The 23,973-nt window shown below is 42.7% G+C and overlaps 1 protein-coding gene across 2 annotated transcripts in view; it reads right to left on the bottom strand.

The window, feature by feature from the left end:
- The window catches only part of CWF19L2 (CWF19 like cell cycle control factor 2), a 59,545-nt gene that overhangs the window by 5,163 nt on the left and 30,409 nt on the right, over positions 1-23,973 (bottom strand). For both annotated transcript variants that reach the window (XM_055133693.1, XM_055133695.1), the window contains exons 11-16: positions 22,962-23,078; positions 21,338-21,475; positions 10,671-10,883; positions 9,225-9,341; positions 3,229-3,384; positions 1,934-2,014 (exon numbers count right to left, since the gene is read on the bottom strand). In XM_055133693.1, coding sequence (XP_054989668.1) covers positions 1,934-2,014; positions 3,229-3,384; positions 9,225-9,341; positions 10,671-10,883; positions 21,338-21,475; positions 22,962-23,078 — 822 coding nt within the window. The remainder of the gene's footprint in view (positions 1-1,933; positions 2,015-3,228; positions 3,385-9,224; positions 9,342-10,670; positions 10,884-21,337; positions 21,476-22,961; positions 23,079-23,973) is intronic.

The following is a 23,973-nucleotide window of genomic DNA, read 5'->3' as shown; positions in this document are numbered from 1 at the left end:
AACTTTTGTCACAGTGATTCAATAAAATAAAAATTAAAAAAAAAAGAGAAGCAAGGCACGTCATTTGCAAAGAGCTAAGTGGATCCAAATTTTTTAACCCTTCTAGCATGATGGTAGCAAAAGCGACACTTGCTCAGTTTAGAAGATTTTGGACTGAAATTTGCTGAGGTGGATTTAATGCTTGGTTAAGTGTTCAGAGTTAATAATACTATGCTCTACACTTAATATCTACATGTCTTGGATCACTCTAACTTAATTAACCTGACTGGCATGAACATGTCTACTACCAGCCTCAAGCACATACTGCCAACATACGTCAGATATTTAAAATGGTATCATGTTACCCTTTAATACTAGATTATTTTAGTGTATAAATTTGCTTCAATAACGTCTTAGAAGTAAGGGATACAGTTGTAACTAAAAAAGCATATGGGGCTACTTGGCCCTAAACTGTACACTGGAAAGTCATTGCATTTTTTTTTCAATAGCACTTGATACTTAGAATGTAATGAACAATTTAATAAAAAAAATAATTTTCTTTTGTTAAAAAAAAAAGGTATACTGTCACTTGTTTACCGGCAGAAAACTACAGTCAGTCATACAGAGTATAGCAAATGCATAATTCACTTAAAATTTCAATTTTGATTGGGGCTGGAGCGATAGCACAGCGGGTAGGGCGTTTGCCTTGCACGCGGCCGACCTGGATTCGAATCCCAGCATCCCATATGGTCCCCTGAGCACCACCATTAGTAATTCCTGAGTGAAGAGCCAGGAGTAACCCCTGTGCATCGCCGGGTGTGACCCAAAAAGCAAAAAAAAAAAAAATTTTCAATTTTGAAATTTTATTTTTGCAGGGGTGCATTATTTGGGTCACACTCAGTGCTGCTCAGGGCTTACTCCTGGCTCTGTGTCAGGGGTCCTTCTGGTGGTACTTGGAAGACCATACGCAATGCCAAAGATCAAACCTGGGGTGGCCACGTGCAAGACAAGCACCTTACCCTCTGGGACTATTGCTCTGGCCTCTACTGCGAAATACTGTTCATTGCTATTGACTTGTGTTCAAAAAGAGTATTTAATGGCATAAGAAATTAGCAAAAGATCCAGCACCTGCACTGGTGGTAAGCTCTGTAAAGTGAAGGATCTTCTGTTTTGTTCCACTTTGTATAAAAACCACCTAAAACAGTGTCAGATAAATAGCAGGTAGTCAAGAAGTCTTTGTAGACTAAATTACTTTTATAATTAGAAAAAAAGAAAGGAACTACCATTCTAATAATAGAATTTTATTTCATTTAATTTATATTCCTAGAAAAGACAGAGGGCAGTATAGAAGAACTCAAGCTCCATGTACTCTTGTCTAAAAGTGGGTCTGCAAATCAAAACGGAATAGTTAATTACATCACTGAAGAATAAGCCCATACTCTACCTTAATGATGACTTAAAGGAGCATTGAAAAAAAAAAACTTGAGTGTGTTTTTAAAGTTCCAAATTCAAATCAGAGTCTCTTGGAAAATATTCCTCTCATCATAATTTTTGTGTAAACGAAGGTTTCTCTCAGCCGAGGGGTAGGGTTGAGTGGAAGAGAACCAGCCTGGCCTGTGGAAGCCCTAGATCTAAGGAAGGAAGGAAGGAAGGAAGGAAGGAAGGGAGGGAGGGAGGGAGGGAGGGAGGGAGGGAGGGAGTCCCTCTTCTGCTAGTCCCTGAGCACCCTGGTGTCAAAGCCATTCAGGGGACAATGGCAAAGGATCAGAGACCAGAACAAGCACTCAAATGAGTGTTTGTTAGTCCCAGTGAGGTGGAAGGTTGTTACTTCTTTAATTGCAGAACTACTTACATCACCTCAGTAACCAATGGTCCATTCCTAATAAGATGTGGAAATTCAATGAAAAACTGAACCCTAAAGTTATTTCTTATATTAAAAAAACATGATACTTACAGACTTTCTGATATCTTTCGAAGAGAGATCAATTAATTTTTTGTTCATAGACCACTCTTCATCGGATTCCATTATCGCTTTCTAAGAAATAGTCATTCGTTAATTTAAAGAAAACATAAAAGCAAACATAAGAAACGATTTAAAAATAAAATTAAATAGTAAATTAATTACAGGGTACATTACACTTGGTATATCATTCTTTTGAATTAAGACTGTAATTTCTGCTACTTAGCATTAGAACTCGGGGATTTTTTTCAAGTCCTATCTTTAGCCAAGATACCATTATTTCACTTATTTTCAACTCATACTAACTTCATCCCAAAACCTTATCACTGAGACACATATTCTCTACCTCAAATGCTCTAGCATCTAGCCACAATTGTTCAAAATACTATTGAAAATGTGCAAAACAAAACCACACAGCTTGTCAACAGATTCCGCTCAACATAGAACTGGCAAGAGGAAAGCTGATTTATCTTCCAATTCATTAACAGCATGATTCCTCAACTCAAATAATCAGATAGACTGAAATTTTCTAGAGAAAGAAGATTCTTACCACCAGTGAATCATTTCAGGTTTTATAATCCTTATATTGAGATTCAGAGTAGACACAAATAAATGTTACCATTGTACACTGTCTAAATGGTCCATTTGCAAGTCTTCCTACACCACCTCACCACCTTCCTACACCACAAAACATCAACATCTTTCTTCAATGCATTTTGTTATTTCACACATGGCTCTACATTTGTGCCTTTATGTTGGTCTGTAAATTGTACTGCATTTAGGTCTGTATCAAATCAGACAATTTAGGAGAAAAAAAACAGCTTGAAAAAAATGAGGTTAAGAACTCTACAGTTATTTATTCCATGACCCAAGTACACACCAAGGTTCGTTTCTTTTCAAGAATACCATGATGACGTATTCAATGCTAGTTACTGCAATAACTTGTCACAGTGAATGCAAGTTATAGAGTTGGGGTACAGCTAGTTTTGTTCCCAGTTTATTTCAATGATAAACTTTCTATTGATACACTTTTGACTTGAATGTACGTCAAGGAACAGCACTAATTTCACTTGAGAAATGAGAAAATCATACTCATAGATTTGATAGTATATTGATACTTATAATTAAGCATGTTTTTAAAAGGTGAAGATCTCAAATTTCATTCTCCAGAAATTACACAACAGAACTTCTCATGGTTTCTTTATAAGTACGTAAGGAAAAAAATACAAGATGACAACACTGATAAAACAGTAGTGTGGTAAAATATATGTATGCAAAACTAGAAATACCTTAAAATAGATGGGAGCCATGTCACCCATTTCCTTGGGGAGAGGAATACATTCATATACCATATGATACTGTTTTTTCATGCTCATGTTAGTTTCTAAAAAGACGCAGTCCAACCCTTTATCTTCAAACATCTTTACCAATGATTTTCTGAACATCTGAAGAAAGAGAAATAGCTTGGCAAATGAAGCTTTTAGAGGATATCTGAAGGAAAGCACTTGGAAAAGGCTCAAGTCAAAATGTGAAAAAATAAAAAGCACAATAAATCCCTTTAAAATTTAAAAATACACACACAGTAAAAAGTGTCTGAACTCTTATAATTTACCTTATGGTTACTTTACTTTCTAAATCTACCACATCATTTCACCATTTTTAAACTGAAAATCAATCTGCACATGTCATGCATTTGTTGGAAATGGTTCTGGTAAACTGAAATGAGAAAATGAGATAAAAATCAAATTTAAATAGAAAAATGGGCAAAACTGATACAGAATACATCTATATGCCCAAAATGGTTGGCTCTCTGAATAGGGAGCAGCCTTCAATTCTGTAACAGATAAGGGGAATTCACTTTGAACTGTTTCCCTGTCCTCAGAGCATCTTCTTTGTGTGTGGTTCTTTTTGCATCATTCATTCAATACTCAATATATCCAAGAAGTCCCTTAATTCTATAAATAAAGGAGTCCTATTAAGTATATGAATTATTGTTTGTTTTTTTGTCTTAGGCCATAGCCAGTAGTGCTCAGGGTTTGGGCTTACACTGGGCTCTGGACTCAAAAGTCTCTCCTGGTGGGGTCCAGGGGGTCATATGGGATTTCAGGGATCAAACCTGGGTTGGAAAACACCTTACCTGCTGTCCTATCTCTCCAGCACCTTCGTTTTTGCTTCAGACAGCTATTGAGACCCCATGATTCAGGGACACATGATATTCCCATATCCCTAAGAGCTTCATCCTTTAGGAACCCACTTCTTTCCACACTTCTGATCTAGGATTACTCACCTGATCACCACTCCTCACTGAGTTAAGACAACTAGACTAAAATTTCTATTAGGAATACTGTAGTTCTTCATTAAAAAATATGAAACAAGTACGTCTGAGTACCACACCTGGTGAATCTCGGGGCTACTTCCAGCATTTTTTCAGGGATTGTTCCCAGAGGTACTTAGGGGACCAGGTGGTGCCAGGAACTGAATCCCTGGGCCTCCTGCATGCAAGCCTATGCTCCTGCCCACTGAGCATCTCTGGCCATTCAGCATCCTTCTGGCCCTGCCTACTCAGCATCACTCTGGCCCTACCCCACTCAGCATTCCTCTGGCCCTATCCAAAGCATCTCGTTGGCCTCTGACCATCTCTCTGGCCCCGCCCACTTAGCATCTCTCTGGCCCTACCCACTCAGCATCTCTTTGGCTCTGTCCTCTGATGTAGGGCATCTCTCTGGCCCTACACATGATTTTGAAATTATTTTCCACAAAAATATACAAGCTATCCTAGGTTGATCATGTAAAAATAAGACCACAATTTACTCAGGTTCTCTAAATTAAAAAACCCTTAAGATGCCCCAGATGTAGATATGAGACCTAGCAAAACATAGAAATCACGGAATGATTCATCAAAAACAGCATTTGGGGGGTGGTGAGAGAGACTGTACTAGACCTGGCTAAAGAGAAGGAGAAAACTGCCCCATAACATCCAGCAAGTGCACTAGGGGGTGGGTCTGAGGCAGGTGGGATGTGGCAGGGTGGGGGCATGCAGCACACTACCTCCCCCTCCATGCCAGCCACACGCCATGGAATCAGCCTCAAGCGAGGCCCACCCCTGGCACAGCCTGGAACAGAGGTACAGGGAACGTCACTCGGTTTCCGAAACGCTCAGCATTCTGCAGCAGCAGCCATCCACACCCACTCAGTTCCCAGAATAATGGGCAAGCAAACTCTGATTTTCTAGGAAAGAGACTGGAGTCTTTTCTGAACAGTCAGACTAGCCCCAAGTCAAAGTACACGCTAAGGACACTTGTGGCTGCCCAGGAATGAGCCACTTCATCTGGGCCCCGTGTCAACCCACACTGCAGTGACACTTGTCAGGGGTCACTTGTGGAGGGGCTTGGGACCACGTAGGGTGAGAGGGACTGAAACCAGGTCAGCTGGTATGAGGCAAGTGCCCTACCTGCTGTACTATGTCTATCCCTAAAGGAAATTTTTTGAAATGTCGTGAACACCTCATGTTGTTACTGTTAAAACAAAGAAAGACTTAAGGAAAGTAATGGTCTGTTTTCTTACTTTCATAAGACAGTTATTTATGTCTGCAACATACTTGACATTACAATTTAATAAACAGAGAACCCACTCGACATTTAAAACTTTACTATGGAAAATTAAATTTATGAAAATGTAAATTGATATATGCACTACATAAAGCAATAGACAGTCATCCAAAAAACAAAAACCCTACCATATGATGTAGCAAGTTCCACTTATGGGTATTTATCCAAAAGAAATATGGTAACAATTTTTAAAGAGATATTATGGTCAGAGGGGTGGCACAGAGAGATGGCCAAGGCCTTTGCCCTGCACACAGACAACTCTAGCCCCAAGTATGTAGCCTACTAAGCACTGTCGTGAGTGATCCCAGAGCACAATGCCAGGAGTAAGCCCTCAGCACAGCTAACACCCCTCCATCCCAAATAAAAGATACCTGAACTTTAAAAAAGTGTTTTTTTAAGTGCCCACAGTGTCTGGTGACAACAATGTTCAAGCATATGTCCCAAACTAAGAAGGGTGTTCAAGCACAATTGAAAGAGGACCAAGTTATACTATATTTAATAAAAATAAGAATTTGGATTGTATCCATTTGAAATTAGAGATTATTCCCATATGCTGTGCTGAAATGTATCTTTGCATTTTCTGCTAAACAGAAGCTTTAAATTTAAATGTTACTAGAGGAAGATGATTTAAAAATATCACTTGAAATAAGTGGCTCCTGCCTGTGCTGATCATTTTCTTTCTAGGTCAAGATATTCTTTATAAGAGGAGAAAGATCATAAGGATATTAGTCAGGACATAATCAGAGTGGTTGCACACTTCAGAAAATTTTAAAACTGTAATAAAATGTAAAGGCACTTGAATTGAGGTATTTTAGTTTCTGGGGCATACCCAATGTGCTTAAGGCTCTCACTCCTGGTGGGGTAGGGCGGAGGGAGGGTGTGGGGTGGGGACCCCAGTGGTTCCCGGGATCAGAGTCAGCTACATGCAAGACAAACCTCTCAGCCTTCCTGTCTCTCTGGAGCAGGGTTCAGGAATTTTATTTGTTCACTATCTTACAATAACCGACAATTTCTAGTCTTTTTACTTTTATCACACAGAAAAAAGCTATACTGCTATTATTTATATGAAAGGATTTGGTTTTACCCATTCACTCAATCTTCTATAATGTTATCTGGGTTATAAAACCTGCTAAACTGTAATCTAGTCTGAAACATGCTGGGCCTTTAGGCAGGAGTGAAGTTTCCCACACCTAGATTACCTTACAGTCACATGCTCTGGCTATGTTAGAGAATTTTTTCCTTCTGTACACATCTCAATACCTTTCACCACGCAGCTCCATTTCACACAAAAATACAGAACCCACAGCCTTGATTCCTGCATTACTCGAAAGCTTCTCTGGCACAGTTTTATGCTAAGCCCTGTCTGTGCATGTGTGACTCGCTCCCCAGCCCTCCCTCCTTGCTGTGCAGTGGCTGTCCACGGGCTGGGACGGTGGCCAGAGAGCACAGGCACTCTGCCACAGTCACACACTTCAGCTGTGGTGCTTGGGGGGCAGGGGCAGGGCCTCTGTGACCATGCACGACACGTGGGGCAGTCTTACCCAGGATCAAATTCAGCCTCACACTTGGGTACAGAAGATTTGAGCCACTAAATCATATGACTGCTTCCTCATGAATAAAGGAACCAGCAGAGGAACCCAGGTGTGCAGGACCTGAGGCTGAGATCTCCAAGCCTGTTTGGATCAGGACTGGGCCTCTTCCACCCAGATCCCCCATTTTCCAGTAGCTTGGCAACCACACCCACAAACTGCCCCGAGCACCGTGTAATCCCTTCAATAGCCAAGATCCAGAGACTATAAAACAAAGCTCCCAGAAGCACGCAGCCACCTCTCATTGTCTACTTATACCTCTAGGAGAACCGGCAAGCCACCAAGAGTATCGTGCCCGCACGGCAGAGCCTGGCAAGCCTGCTTTGGCATATTTGATACACCAAATACAGTAACAATAATGGACCTCACTCCCCTGACCCTGAAAGAGCCTCCAATGCAGCACCGTTGAGAAGGACAAGTAAAAAGAGGCTGCTATAATCTCAGGGCTAGGACAAATGGAGATGTTACTGGTGCCCGCTTAAGCAAATCAATGAACAACAGGATGACATTGATACAGTGAAATCATATGCCCATGTCCAGCACACATAAAAGGCATTCCGAGAAAGTTTCAAAGGAACTCTAAAATTCATTCTCGTGCTTCAAACTTCATTTTCCCTTCCCACTTCTGTGGCACAGGCATCTGCAGCTAGGAAAAATGTCCTACTCCACATCAAAAATGTAGATGTGGAGTCCCCTACCCATGCTAGGCCGTCCACAATAACGGTCTGCAGGAGTTGAAGCTTGCAGAACATAAACATAAAGATCACAGAGAGTCGGAGAGTGACAAAATTTCAATAAATACACAAAACTTAAATAAACATCCTTTCTTCTGGCATTCTTAACAGCCTGATGAAAAGATCAGTAGAGAATTTCATGCAAGTCTTAAATTTTTCACATTTTCTAACTGGGGGCATGGTGGGGGTGGGGGTGGGCGTCCCTGTAATCCCTACTCTTCATTAAGCACTAGAAAAGCAAAATTTTTTTCTTTCTTTTTTTGTTCATTATGAGGTCTTAAAGTAATTCAACAGCAACTTCACCCATGTAGTGTCTTTCTTTTTTCCTTTTTTTTTTTTTAATAATGTAGGAGTACTGCTACCATGGGCTGGAGGGATAGCACAGCGGTAGGGTGTTCACCTTTCACGCAGCCAACCCATGTTCGATTCTTTCACCCCTCTCTGAGAGCCCAGCAAGCTACCAAGAGTATCACACCCACATGGCAGAGCCCGGCAAGCTACGCGTGGTGTATTGGATATGCCAAAAAACAGTAACAATAAGTCTCAATGAGAGACATTACTGATGCCCACTCAAACAAATCGATGAGCAAGGGATGACAGTGATAGTGACTGCTACCATGTAGTGTCTTTCAATCTCTTGAAGAATCAGCCACAAAAACAAATCCCTGAATTCAAAAGCTGAGCCATGTTACGTTTTTAAAGTTGTGAAAGTGAAATCCAGTAACAAAATTAGAACACAGAAGCTCAGGGACTGGAGCGATAGTAAAGTGGGTAGGGAGTTTACCTTGCATGCGGTCGACCTGGGTTTGATCCGTGGCATCCTATAGGTCCCCTGAGCACAACCTGGGGTAATTCCTGAGTGCAGAGCCAGGAGTCACCCCTGAACACTGACAGATGTGATTACCCCCCCCAAAAAAATAGCAAAAAAAAAAAGAACAGAGTAGGTCTGTCGGTCCCACAAGCGGAAATACGACAACTGCTGAATAAAGCTTGTGACTTCCGAGTTTCTCTTTTAGTATCTGAAAATATATTTCCGCTCAAATTTATTAGCTTACTGCAGTAAGAATGATAATCTCATTCTTCACATAAGCAGAGATCCAAAATCTTAGACTGATGAAAAAATAGTTATTTTATCAGTTAATTTAGTAGAGAGCCATTTTCTAAATGGGAGATGCATAAGAGAAATAAAATATATGAGTGGTGGAAAACATCAAATTCTGGGCACAGCTGAAACTATGCAAATGTCCAAAAGTGCTTCCATTAGGGAGTGAGACCAGCGGCCAAGGCGTCAGGCCTGCTGGGACTCGTGCAGCGTCAAGCCTGTGGAGAGCATCGTGAGTGGCGTCCTACCAACCTGTATCTCCTCCCAGATGTCTTCGTCCAGCAAGGTCGCTGCTCGGTGGTGCTGCAGAGGCACGATGAGGCAGTGCCCCTCAGTAAGGGACCGGACGTTGGGTAAACATAAGTAAACCTGGGGGAAGAGGGCGGAACACTGAGCTTTAGTCTCAGCCTTGAGGAAACTGCCAACACTGAACGAGGCAGACCTGCCTGAAAGCACTATCTCTTGGTGGAGTGTTTTAAAGATGTTTAGCTTTAACAATATTGTAGAGCCAGAGAAACAGCATCCATTAAGCTAGAAATTTATAGCACAGATCTCAGTTTTAACAGCTTCACATCAATGTTTTTACCAAGGAAAAATATAACACTTTATATTTGTCCTGACGACCTTCTTGAAACAATACAAAGTCTTGCACCAACATGTTTGTGCAAGAACAAGGTAACTAATGGAAGCTTGAGTGTAACCGATGCCTCTCATTGGTGGAGGCGAAAAGAAATAAAGTGCACCTTCTCAGGCTTTTGTTAAACTCTGTCTACAAACCTATAAGCTGGTGCTACTTTTAAGGTATACACAAAGTATCTTAGATAAATATTTGATGTATGGCCTGGGTTCGAATCACACCTGCATACACATGTAGGATGCAGTCATCGTGCGGGAGGTGAGCATGTATGTCCATAAGGAACAGGACACTTTACAAATGGACTGAATCTTAACTTCCTTCTCTGTTTTGCAGTGCTAGGGACCATGCATGCGAGACACACACCACACCAAGCCATATCTACAGTTCTCTATGTCAGTCTTGTTAGGTCCTAGCCAGAGATATTTCACAGGGAATTTATTCACTTAACAAAATTAGCAATTTTGAAAAACTACTGGGAGGACAAAGGAGGAGCTGATATGGATGCTTACACACATACAAATATGTTTACAACTCAAATTTATCATTATTGATTCTAGAACTGCAACAGATTTACTACAGTATCAAGGACACAGGGCACGAGAACTGAGGCCTTGTCCAGTGCCATTACTCCAAGGAGCAGAATCATGCAAAGTGTGAACTTCTGCCATTTAAATATCAGCCCACTCTAACAGAGATCCAAGACTCGTGGGAACTGATGTGGAAGATACTTTTCTCTTGGAGGGGGAGGGCAGGGGAGGGGCCGCTCACAAGGCTGACGTGCATGTTTTGTGGGTGCAGGTCTGGGTTCTGCCCCTGACACCATGTGGTCCCCCATGCACCGCCAGGAGTGACTCCTGAGCACTCTGAGGTATGGGCCCAAATCTAAAACAAAAACAAAGCAAAAACAAATAAAACTCATGCTTCTACTCAAAGTCTAGGTTCAGAATCTAATGTTTCTCTTATTCAGAATAAGAGAAGGATTCCTGAGATCCTAGAAGAGGATAAAGAAAGGAACAAATCTACATATGCCACACAAAAAAAAAAAAGGTCTTATTCCTTACCTTGACTCCTATTGCAACAATAAGGTGCTTAGGAAACTGGGAGCTGTCGAAACAGTACAGACACTTGTCCATCTGCGCTGCCAGACTCCGGTGCTCAGCAATGGCCCTCTTCCTCTGATTCTCTTCCTCTTCACCCCGGTGTTGTCGCTCAGCCGCCTTGGAGACAAACATGTCGTCCAGAGTATAATAGTCTCCGTCTGTTTTTCCCATAAACTGGTAAAGCAAAAGAGCAGGAGTGAGAGTAGAATGGAAGTGTCTACATATACGGAGTCGACAAAGGCATTTCTGTAAGTTCTGTAATAAAACTTACATTAAAAAATTTTTTAATTAGAATGCAAGCTTCTCTTCAAAATTCAAACTATCATCACGATCATCATGCTGAGTATTTACGTTTCTCTACTCTAATTTTTTAAACACCATGATTTACAAATTATAGTTGTTCATAATAGACATTTTGGATATTTAATGGCCCAACACCAATCCCACCAGCACGGCCCCCAGTTTTCCAGAGCCCCCACCAAGACCATCCCCTTTGCAGGCATATTCACTTCATATTGCTTATTACAACAAACAGCAAATTATCAGAAAACAGATCGATAGGGTTGATCGATAGGCCCTCTCACAATGATGCCACTTAGCCCCATCTGAGACACACTGCACTGGCTGGTGCTGAGGCGCCGTTTGTGTTTTGATGCCATCACTGAGCTCGGACGGCTTTTAGGTGACCTCCCGTCAAATTTGCTGTGCTCCTACTGGGCTGTCAGAGCAGTGGAAATGGGGAGGTGTCAGCTAGGCATTCCAGGAGCTGTGAGGCTGGACCATTTATGGCGGGGTGAGAGGGCAGCTGGGCTGATCCACAGGAAGGCATCTGTCTGTGGATCGGAGAAGGCCAACGAGTTTTCAGCCCAGAGGGGGCAATTTGGCGGCTTGATCTACAACACACGTTTCTATGAGATCTGGTTGTTTCCTAGTTCTGTGAGGTGGGGGCTATCATCATTGCCATCTAATAACTGAGGACACCAGAGAAAGGTTAAGTAACTACTTTAGCTTTGACATTAGTATGCAGCCTCCATAGGAGATGAGGCATTTTTAACTGCTATCTCCAGCGGCCTTCTCCACACCTCTCCCGTATAAGCTATAGCAAGGGGATGCTTTTAAAACACACACACACACATATTTTATTTATGTCTCTGCTTGAAGCCTTCAAATTGTTCTGCATTATGAACGGCATCAAGCCAGACTCCAGCATGGCCTACCAAGTGCCTCCCCCCGCCCCCGAAAGGCATAATGATAAGAGCTTGATTTCTAAGTCGGAACGTCCCTGGTAAATCAGAACACCAGTCTGTCTAATCTCAGAAAATCTAATGCCACCATATTCTGTAAATTAATAATGGGAAGAACAATGTTATCTAATCAGAGGGTCTCCTTTAATCCTTGTAGCACAGGGCTGACCCACACAGGAAGGGCTTGTAGATGCAAGTTGCTGTTATTACAGAGCTCTTCCTGGGCCCAGTCTCTCTTGGAACACCTGATCCCTTCCCTCCTAAGTAGCACACAGTCTCCCGAGTCTGCCTCTCTCCTCTTTAGGCCCGTCTCCCTGCACAAACAGCGGCCCCGACTTAAAAACGACTGCTCTGACTTCAGGTCTTTGTCCCAGCAGGGTAGAGCACACCTGGACAACAATGAGAGCTGGTCACTAGGCATCTTCACAGCAACAGTGACCCACTATGTAACACTGTAGCACTGTCATCCCTTTGTTCATCGATTTGCTCAAGCAGACACTAGTAACGTCTCCATTATGAGACTTGTTGTTACTGTTTTTGGCATATCCAGTATGCCATGGGTAGCTTGCCAGCCTCTGCTGTGCAGGTGGGATACTCTCAGTAGCTTGCCATGCTCTCCAAGAGGGACAGAGGAATCGAATCTGGATCAGCCGCATGCAAGGCAAACGCCCTACCCGCTGTGCTATCACTCCAACCTGGCCCACTATTTAGCAACTATGAATAGAAATTGAAAGCTTCCTTTCATCCAAATATCCCCATGATATAGGAATTGTCATTCTCACTTGATAGATTAAAAGGCTGAGGTTAAGCAACACTAAATAACTTCATTAAAAATCTCGCGGTCATTTTTTAAACATCACATAGCTCACAGGAGACGGTGAAGAGGCAGAGTGCTGGCTGGAGGGACTGAGGCCAGGGACTACCTGCTCCCGGAGGTGGCTCTCCATGCAGTGCTCCAGCCTGCAGCAGGCCCAGTCCCACATCTGATGCCCTGCACCACCAGCAAGGCAAGACAAAAACCTGAGGAGGGCAGGAACAGTAGCCAGCGCTTCTTAGAGACTCTAATGCCAGGTGATATATGCATCCAGGACAATGAAGAAACCAAGAAAGGAGATAAACCAAGAAAGGAGCTTCCCCAATGCAAACAAACCCTGAGACTCAGACAACAGAATTAGGGCTGCAGGGGCCAAGGGTAGGGGCAGAGGAAAGGCCTAGGAGGTCTTCGGGCACTGGGAGGGGTGGGGCAGCTCCGACAATGCCTCCAGTACTGTTATTCACTCAACTGAAAAATCGGTTAAAGAAAGGAAACAGAGCAGACAGAGAGTAGAACAGGTAAAGCACTCGCCTTGCTTGTGGCGGACCGAGTTCAATCACCAGCACCACACATGATCCCCTACACCCTGCCAGGAGTGAGCCCTGAGCGTAGAGCCTGGAATGACCCCTAACACAGAGCCAGGAGTACAGAGCCAGGAGTCAGCCCTGAGCACAGAGCCAGGAGTAGCCCCTGAGCAGAGTCCGCAGTGATCCCTGAGCACAGAGCCAAGAGTCAACCCTGAGCAGCCGCAGCCAGGTATGGCCCAAACCCCAAACCCCCAAACTGCCACCTCCCCAAAAGAAACATGTCTTTAAAAACGTAGCAAAGCTGCATTTCTAACTCAGTCTCTACAGCATCATTAAAAGAATCATAATTTTTACCTATAAAAAAATTCAATCAATCAAGTTGGGGGCAATTATCAAAGAGAACAGATCCCCAACAGGAATTTATCTTATCTGAAATGTAGCAGGAGAATATGTAACCTCTATCTAGTTAACTGGAACTATGTTTTCATGTGATATAGTTACAAAAACAGTTATTAAAAATAAGTCCATAGCTGACCAGAGAAAACATTCCATTTAAATTCAATCTTTTGAACACAGACGTCAGTACTTCTATTCCTTAAATCTGTGCTCCACGCATGTTGCCAAACTTCTCTGATTTATTCTTAGTGTTTGGATTAAATATGGTACAGCCCTGCCAATTAAATCTGAGTGATTCCTTCACACAACTGAAATATGGTACTTATTTACCTAAGAACAATAACTACACTTCTAGCCTGCCGTTTTCTTTATCTTCTCTTTGCAGTCTGTTCCAAATGCTTTTAATTTAATAGATGTTTAACCATCTCTGGGCTGGAGCGATAGCACAGCGAACAGGGCATTTGCCTTGCATGCAGCCAACCCGGGTTCGATTCCTCCGCCCCTCTCGGAGAACCCGGCAAGCTATCCAAAATATCTCGCCCGCATGGCAGAGCCTGGCAAGCTCCCCGTGGCGTATTCGATATGCCAAAAACAGTAACAACAAGTCTCACAATGGAGACGTTACTAAGTGCCCGCTTGAGCAAATTGAAGAACAACGGGATGACAGTGATATAGTGATAACCATCTCTGAGGACCTTCAAAATCGTTTTTTTTGCAGTGTCACTGATTTTTTTTTAAATTTTATTGAATCACCAGGGCTGGAGCGATAGCACAGTAGGTAGGGCATTTGCCTTGCATACAGCCGACCTGAGTTCGATTTCTCCGCCCCTCTCAGAGAGCCCAGCAAGCTACCAAGAGTATCTTGCCTGCATGGCAGAGCCTGGCAAGCTACCTGTGGCATATTCAATATGCCAAAAACAGTAACAATAGGTCTTACAATGGAGATGTTACTGGTGCCCACTCAAGCAAAATGAGCAATGGGATGGCAGTGATACAGTGACAGTGACTGAATCACCATGAGATAGTTACAAGCTTTTATGTTTGGGTTACAATCTCGCAATGGTTCACAATAGCCCAAATCTGGAAACAACCCAAGTGCCCTAGAACAGATGACTGGTTAAAGAAACTTTAGTGCATCTACACAATGGAATACTATGCAGCTATTAGGAGAGATGAAGTCATGAAATTTGCTTATATATGGGCATACATTGGAGAGTATTATGCTAAGTGAAATGAGTCAGAAAGAGAGGGACAGACATAGAAGGACTGCACTCATTTGGGCAGTATAGAATAACATAACATGAGGCTGATACCCAAGGACAGTAGATACAAAATCTTTCTACATTTGTCAATGATAATCAACATTTGGAGGTGGGGGGACCAACTGTTAACAAACAGAGAGTTTAAGAAAGGGGGCGGGGAGTGAAAAAACTGCTGGAGGGAAAAAGATGAAGAGGTAAGAAACAGTAGGGTGTGTTTTTACACTTAGAGTCCTTTTAAAAAACTAATGATATGCTGTGAGTTCACCATGGTACACCATAAATTTTAAAACTCTGAGAATCTCCTCTTCAAATAAACCAGAAAAATGTGGTAAGTGGTTACATCAATTTTTTAAAATGAGATTTAAAAAAAAAGGAGAAAGATATTAGTACTACCCAAAGTGATCTATAGATTTAAAAAGCATCTCAAAACCCCAATGACAGTTTCTGCAGAAGTAAATAATTCATCCTAAATTCCATGGAATCACAAGAGACTACAAACAGCCAAATAATTTGTCACCAAATCCAGTTTTAGTTTATTCTAAGCTGAGTATCTGGCATCTTAACCTGTTAAATACTAATTCAGGGCTGGAGTGATAGCACAGTGGGTAGGGCTTTTGCCTTGCACACGGCCAACCCGAGTTCGATTCCCAGCATCCCATATGGTCCCCTGAGCACCGCCAGGGGTAATTCCTGAGTGCAGAGCCAGGAATGACCCCTGTGCATTGCCAGGTGTGACCCAAAAAGCAAAAAAATAATAATAAAATAAAAAATAATACTAATTCAGTGTCTGGTCCCCCGACCCCTGCAAAACTGAAAGAATGAACATGGGAGAGCCGCTGCAGGGGGGAGGGGGTGGTGGGAGAGAGTTGTGGTGAAGGGAGCATCTTCTTCTGCTCATGGATCCGGTCACAGGCCCCAGGAGAGTCATGACTTTTGGAAATGGGTCCTCAATAAACACACTTTTCAACACAGTGAGAAAAGCCCTTCATTTTCCACAGTGGCTCTGTCAGAAGGTCGCTGTCCAGCCGTCAACAGCTTTTCTGACGTGGTAACAAGCTCAAGGAGAACATTTAAGTTCTGGACAGGAGCTTCTTCATCCCCCCACCCCCCCAGAGCCTGTGCCCTTCCCTTCAGCTCTCACCAGGGGTCATGGTTCTTCTATAAGGGGCTCGAGGACCCACCCACACTGCACTGGGCCCTCAGCCCTCTCTCACCCTACACTCCGGACCGTTCCTGCAGCCTGCCCAGCTCTCCTTCCACCCTCAACACGGGCCTTTCTCTCTCTTGTCAACAACGCTTCCAAATCAGAATGGGAGCATTTGCTTCTTCTATTTCAGACATCCCTCGGAATACAAATCACCCTTCATTTCAGTCAGAGCTAATCCTCTTGAGTCAACTGTCTAGGGAAGAGAAGTCAAGATTGTCTTAAACAGTGACTAATAACTGATAACGATGAAGAAGGTGTCAAACTAGGGCTGATGTTTAGAATACAACTATTATTATAAATTGGTAGAATGAGTCTCTCTTGAACGACCAAATTTCAAAACATCGAAGGGGTTACCCTTTCAATATAAAAACATTTCTTAATGTAGTCAATGTGAAAGATCGCGTTTCCAAACACTGAAAGTTTCCTGCCTTCCTAAACTACCTATCTAGGCTGAATTCAGATGCTGAGGCTTTCCAGACAGCACTGCTGTGTGGCCTGGTGTCCTGGCGGTGGGAAATTTTTCGAGCTTACATCCGGAAGACAGAGCAGGGTGAGACAAATGTGAGCATGCACCTGAGCCATGTTCTGCTCCCAGGCCACATGGCCCCCGACTTGACCGGGGACTGCCCAGCAATGGTCTGGTGCCCATAGCGCCCCTTCAGGCACTCACTGAACCACACTCCGGTGGGGCCCCGGGACCTCCCGAGCACCACCTGGGCGGTTCACCCCACCAAAACTTCAATTAAAAAATATATAAATATCAGATTTAGAAATTTTCCTAATACAGGATGGCTGTGGGTCGATTCCTGTGATTTACCATGACCCAGGGATGGTCTCTGGGCTCTGCCTGCTTCCATGCTGCTCTGTCAACTTGGACTTCACATTTTCAGTCATTTCTGACTTCTGACTGGCTGCCTGTATTGTGCTTCTGGTCTAAAACCGAATAGGCAAGTACATTAGAATTACATACGTATAAAAATAGGGCTCCAAAGGCACCTTCTCCAGTAATTAAAGGTTACATACAGAGCAAAAATACAAAAATGTGTGCAGAAAACCCTATCAATAACAGTACTGTAAACCATAGTACATAAAAGAAACAGTAATAAAATTAATCCTAAAGTCTGAAAAAAATTTCAAAAGCTAGGCAACAGCATAACAAGATTTGATTAGCATCAAAAGAAAAGACATAAAATACCACATATTAAAACCATGACATGACTTATGATGCCAAAATAGTCTCAATACCGAAAACAAGGAAACTAATTCCATACATTTCTAAAAGTTAACTGAAAACTATAAAACCTAAACACTGATAAGAATTTTTTTTCAAGGTGAAACAAATTCTACTTCAACAAATGCAAGAAACAACAAATTATTTAAGTCAATAGAATGAAACAGATTTTGGTCTTTATCTTACGCATCTGCACTACACCGTGAAACACCATATTACCCTACTCTTTCACAAATAACTACAACTCATACTTTACAAAGAATCAGGATCACTACAACCCAAGTTCACTGACAACAGACTTTCAAACATCACCTTTCTGAAGGGACTGTGCCTCCGCTATCCATATAACTACCGAAAAGTGCACGAGAAAATGTACCGTCCTTGAGACGAAGCGTGTGGATTAAGTGACTAGGAAGTGACTAGGTAGTTTCCAATGAGAGAAACTTCAGATGAAATGTACCCTGTGACAGCAGCTCTCGGCTGACGTGCTCTACTGATGAAAACTGCTCTGGTAAATCACGTCCCATTGCAGCAACCGAGTCAGCAGCTACACAGACGCGCCGGACAGATGAGAGTCTTTGCTACTGAAGCTCCTTAACAGGGACAGGGAGGGAACAGACTGACAGAACCCCGTTAAAACCACAGCAGAGTACTCTAAGACAACAGGTCATTCACTGCCAGAGAATGAAAGGGTGATTTTTTGTTAGGTTGGTGCCAGAAACCCAGCTCAGTGACTTGCACAAACAGAGTGTGACCACTTTCCTCTAAGGAAACTATTTTGGATAATTTTTAGCAGATTATTCTTAACAAGCAATACAAAATTAATTATTTAGGATCTACCTTTGGGGGAGGTTTGGGTGGCGGTGGCAAAATTCAAAATAATAGTGGTGGGATTGATGTTGGAATATTGAATGCAATGAATTATTGTGAACAACTCTATAAAAATAAAAAATGAAAAACAAACAAAAGTGTGACCTCTGCCATGCAGCCACCTCCCTGGCCCCAGATGACTGAAGTTTTAAGCTGGTTACTGACTTGTTATTCATGTTCCTCATAAAATATCTGAAAATTAAAATTAAGTTATTAGAGAAATATGTTTTCCTGGAACAAGGATGAAGCTCTTTGCACAAGTGATTATCTCAAGAAAAGTAAACACACACCCTGGAACATGCATGGAAACAGAGAAGGAATCCTTCACATGACGCACATCCTAGCCCAGAAACCCTCCTCAAAGCGCTGAGGATACGCACAGCTATTGTGATGGCATTAAGGAGCGTAAGAGGTCTGGTCTAGTAATAACTAAGAATACTGGAGATTTTGCATCCCACACTCTTACTAAGTAAACAAACAAAAAACGTTCACTGCTAGTTATAATAAACAAAGAGACAATGATTTTAACTGAAGTGTTTCCAGGTCTAAAAGAACTGGAAATGTTGCAGGTAATCCCCCTCATCCTGGCTTTGCTATATCAATAATTTAACATGAAACTACTGAGGAGTGCAGGGAAAGTGCTTTTTTCCTCTTAAGTCTGATAACACTTTCAAGAAGACTGTTCATAAGATTTATTCACATTTCTCTCAGAAGTCAGTTCTGCGTGATCTTATGTTTACTTTTCCAATATCCGGCTTTATTGCATCAAGCACAGGATGCTGGTAGGTATAAAGCTGAATCCTTCCCTTAAGCCTTGTTGGAAGAGGGACAACAATCGCAGTCAGAGGCAGAACTCTGATCCAACACACAATGTTGACTTCTGTGTAATTCTGTGGAGATGATACTAAACCAAGTATCTCCCCCAGAGCATAAAAATGCTCAGAGACATACAGAGATTACTCAGGGCTGAAGAACATGTGGGTGGGGCGAGGAGTTAGATCCTGGCACAAAGCTTCTGTTGGGGATGATTCTGTTCTGGAAGTGACGAAGGGGATGACTGTGTAACACTGCGAATCTAAATGTAACCGGACTGTAAAAGCTTTAAAAAGTTCCATGGTTAAACTTTGGTACATGTACTTCAGCATAAAGTTGAAAAAAATAAAATGGGACCTGAAAAAAACATGTTAGGTGAATTAATTCTCTGGTTTTCTCACAGGGGGTGGGGGTGTTGTAATTCATAAAATAGACAACTATTTTGTTTAGCAGGCTGACCTGGATTCATGCCTGTATCTCTTAAAAAACAAACTCTATCAAAATTTATCATGACATGACACCCAAATTCCAAACATTCTCTAGGTGGTGTCACTGGACCACACCCTGACTTCACTCAGCCTTTCGTCCCTCAGGTTTATCTGTGCCTCAGGCTGCCTCTGGAGTGGGGAGGGCCCCAGTGGCTGCACCCTCCTCCCACAGACCCCGAGAACAGGCAGCTCTCATGGCTCAGGAGTGACGAACGCTAGCTCAGTGAGCGTTTTAAAACGAAGGATTCAGGCTCTAGGACAAATGCTAGGAATACGGAGTGAGTATTTTAAAGACTACTTGCAAGAAAAAAAATATCAAGCTTTGTCACAAATCTGGGTAAAACTTAGTAGAAACAGCAGCTTTTATTAGACACCAAAGTGTCCTGTTTTCTTGCAATTTAAGAGAAAAATCACCATTCCTTTTTGTCTCCCTTTTCTTCTGGTTTACCTCCCAGTTTCCGCCCCTCCCAGCTCATTTTTAATTCTCTAGCACTACAAAAAGGATAAAACTACTGCCCACGGTGGTAACAAAATTAATGAGGAAAGATGGATATAGAACTCATGAAGATGTGCCCAAGTTTACGTTGCCAAGGAAACACTGACGTCCTAGATTTTAAATGGAAGAGATTATATTTAAAGAATGGTGGAGTCAATCGAATGTATTTTGAGAAAAAGCAAAGCACACACCTCTATTCCCAAATACCAATAAGTGACACATGAAAAATTGTACAGAGACAATTAAATGTAGGCAACAATCAGCAACTATCCATTCCTCTGAGTCACCGAAAAGGCAACGCTGTGAAACAGAGAAGCTGCCCTGCAAGATAGAAGCTGGGCTGCGAGGCTGGGACGTGGCCTGGAAGGGCCCCACACCCCCAGCCCTGCCGGACTCCACGCCAGATTTTCAGGCGAAGAGAGCCAAGGCTTCGGCGCTGGCGGCCGCCCTCACTCAGGAGCCTGATTTGATATGTTGCCCCACCTCTCCTCCCCCCTACACATACACACACACACACACACACACACACACACACACACACACACACACACAAAATACATGCAGACGCTTCAGTTTCCCTATTGGTAAAACGTGAAGGTTCAGCAAAATTAGTCATGTTCCCTCCTAGAATCAAATCATTTCTGTGATGTTAAAAGGAAGAAACTTTCTAACCTAAAAGAAGCTGCTATAAACCTATGATCTCCCAGGAAATTCTAAGAGCACAGAGATCATGATAGGCGTGTGAGAATAAGGCACACAGCTCCAGCCGGAGCATCTGTGACTGCTCCTTTTATTCATGAATTATATAACACCCCCCCCTACACACACACACACACACACACACACACACACACGAAAATACAGGAAGGTGGAGAAAACCCTGCAAAGCCACATCCCGGGGCTGGACAGAGTCTGCTCAGCGGCCTGGGCCACACACCTGAGTTACTCGGGGCCACATGCCTGGGCTGGGCTGGCGACATGCCTGGGATGATCTGAGGTCACTTGCTAGCACTTAGGCACTCCTGGCAAGGAGTCACCAGGAGACCCCAGGCTCAAACACCAGAACCAAAATAAAAATAACCAAAGTCCCTAAGGAGTAGTTGTCCCAATCAAACACATGGTCCAAGTCAAATCAATGCTAGTATGTGTGTTCCTAGTATATCTTACAAAGTATTTAATAAGTTAAGATCTAAAAAAACAGCTTTTTCTGAAAAGCAAATAGTTGCTAGCGAGAATACCCAGCTTTTCAAATTCAGAAGTGTCCTTGGAAGGAACCTTACCTTAGAGGCCATTCTCATAAAAAGTTTGTTTTGAGTTTCAGCAGTTCCCATCTTCTCATTCTTGACTAAATCATCCAAGCTTAGATCATCATCATCATGAAAGTATCTAACCCTTGATTTTTCTTCATGAGTAGAGGCCTAAGACAAAATAAAAGTTATTTAATGTGTAAGTGTGTAAGTTTCTGAAATATTTCTAAGGAACAGCATCAAAACTGATAGAACATGTTAAAATCCACAATGCATCACAATCTTTCCTTCTACTTTAGCTCTTACTCTATCTGCTTTCAGGTAGAAAAATTTCTATTACATAAATTGAAAAAAAAAAAAACCCGAAACTCATTTATTCTATCCCTATGACTTCAGGTCCTCGAATGAAGATACAACTGTCTCTACAGTCTGGAGAAAAGGTTCCCTCCCTTCTCTCCCTTCTTCCCTCCTGCCCTCCCCTGTTCTTATCCTTGGAATGAAAATACCACCTCAAGGTGGAAAATAGTTTTCAGCTATCCAGACATCAGCTGTCGTATGGAAAATGAAGACAAAGTATTAGCAAACCCACATCGAAGATCAGAAAGTTTATATTCTGATTCCCATCTACTCCATCCTGGGTTTTCCTACCAACTGATTCTATACTACATGTGAAGAGAGACGTGCTACTGAGGTCAGGACTGTGTAGGCCTGCAGGGGCATCCAACTCTAAAAGGGCCCTTGTATGCCCTGCCAGAGGAGGCACTGGGTTTGAGTCCGACACTCTGCTGGGAGATCGACAAGCAAGCTAACAAGTGAAAAACCTCATAAACAAGAAAACAAACAAAAGGTTAAAGCTAATTTCTAGAGTTGAAAGATAGAAAAGAAAATTAGGTGTCTACAGTATCACAGTAACTGTAATGAAGGTGTTGCTGTGCAGGCATAGTCCATCAGCAGGTCTGATTAGCTGGAGCAGACCATGAGTCAGGAGAGCAAGGTTTTCCCTCAGAACGTTGAGAACAGATGTAAACAAAGGGGCTGGAGTGACAGTACAGCGGGTGAGGAGCTTGCCTTGCACACAGCTGACTTTGGTTTGATCCCCAGCACCACATATGGTCCCCCAAGCCCCATCAGGTGTGGAACCTGAGCACAGAGCTAGGACTAAGCCCTGAGCATCAACGTGTGTGCCTCCCTACTCGAAAAAAAGTAAATAAGTATATGCAAATGAGGGCCAGAGAGATGGTGCAGGGGTGACAGGGCATATGTTGCTGCAGTCAACCCCAGCTCTGTCCCCAGCACTACATGGTCAGCAGCAATTGTAGCCCAGGAGGCCCGGAGCATGCCAGGGTGGTCCAGGGAAGGACCCAAGCTGTCCAAATGGCTGAGCACTGCTTGGAAACACAAAAACAATGTAAAAAGAAACTAGCATTAATAGCAAAGATACATGCACTAACAACTTAATTGCTCTAAGTACTCAATGTTCAGCCTTACCCAGAAATTATAAATGAATTCGATTTTACCTTGTAAAAAGCAGGACTATAACCTTCTAAGTTCTGGATGAGAAAGCAACATTTCTGAAAAATATTTTTCAGTAGTCTGATGCGAAGAAAACCCCCCAGGGAGCCAGAGGAATTCCACATTGGACCCAGATTCTAAGTACCATTGGTCTCTTCCTTCTTCCCCCTGAAGACTCTGCAGGTTGTGCCGGCGCGCTCACAGGCCAGACACGCCCAGAACGGTCTGTTCGGACCAGGACCACTTCCTGTTCGTCTTCACCCTATGAAAGGATTCAGAGATCATGTGTGAAGTTAGTGTTAGAGAGTTGTGCGCTCTGACTGGATACAAGAAAACACAAAATAATGATGGTTTTGACATAATGTGGCTTACGGTAAGTCTGCTAGATTTTCATTACCCAATAAAATAGAACAATCATCATTTTGGGGCTTGGATTTTGGGCCACACTTGGTTTTCTCCTGGTTCTGGACTCAGGGATCACACAGCAGGTACAAAGCAAGCACCCTGTCTGCTGTACTATATCTCTCAGGCCCCAGAAAGGTTCTTCCTTTGAAGATTGTGTGGAAACTTGGTGACAAGAGTTAAAGGAAAGGCAAATTTATTAAATTAATTCTGCCAATGATACTCTGTACCAGTTGTTCTTTTATTTATCTTTTTTTTTTTTTGGCTTTTTGGGTCACACCCAGCCATGCTCAGGGGTTACCCCTGACTCTGCATTCAGGAATTACTCCTGGAGGTGCTCAGGGGCCATACGGGATGCCATGGATCAAAAACTTGGTTGGAAAGGCAAACCCTACCCACTGTACTATCACCCCAGCCCCTGTTCTTGCCTTTAAAATCCCTGAGATGCTTTCCACATCTCTGCATTCTAATAGAATTTATATCCTACTTTTAATCCAAAATATTTTTTCCTATAAACATTTAGCCAACTCATGCCTGGTAAAGAATAAATATAAGGGGGGCTGGATTGATAGCACAGCGGGTAGGGCGTTTGCCTTGCACGAAACCGCCCCGGGTTCAATTCCCAGCATCCCATATGGTCCCCTGAGCACCGCTAGGGATAATTCCTGAGTGCAGAGCCAGGAGTGACCCCTGTGCGTCGCCAGGTGTGACCCAAAAAGCAAAAAAAAAAAAAAAACCAATAAATATAAGTAATA

The sequence above is a fragment of the Sorex araneus genome, chromosome 3, assembly GCF_027595985.1.
Source record: "Sorex araneus isolate mSorAra2 chromosome 3, mSorAra2.pri, whole genome shotgun sequence".
NCBI classification, from domain to species: Eukaryota; Metazoa; Chordata; class Mammalia; order Eulipotyphla; family Soricidae; genus Sorex; species Sorex araneus.
The sequence above is the reverse complement of the archived record's forward strand: the minus strand, read 5'-3'. Positions and strand labels throughout refer to the sequence as shown.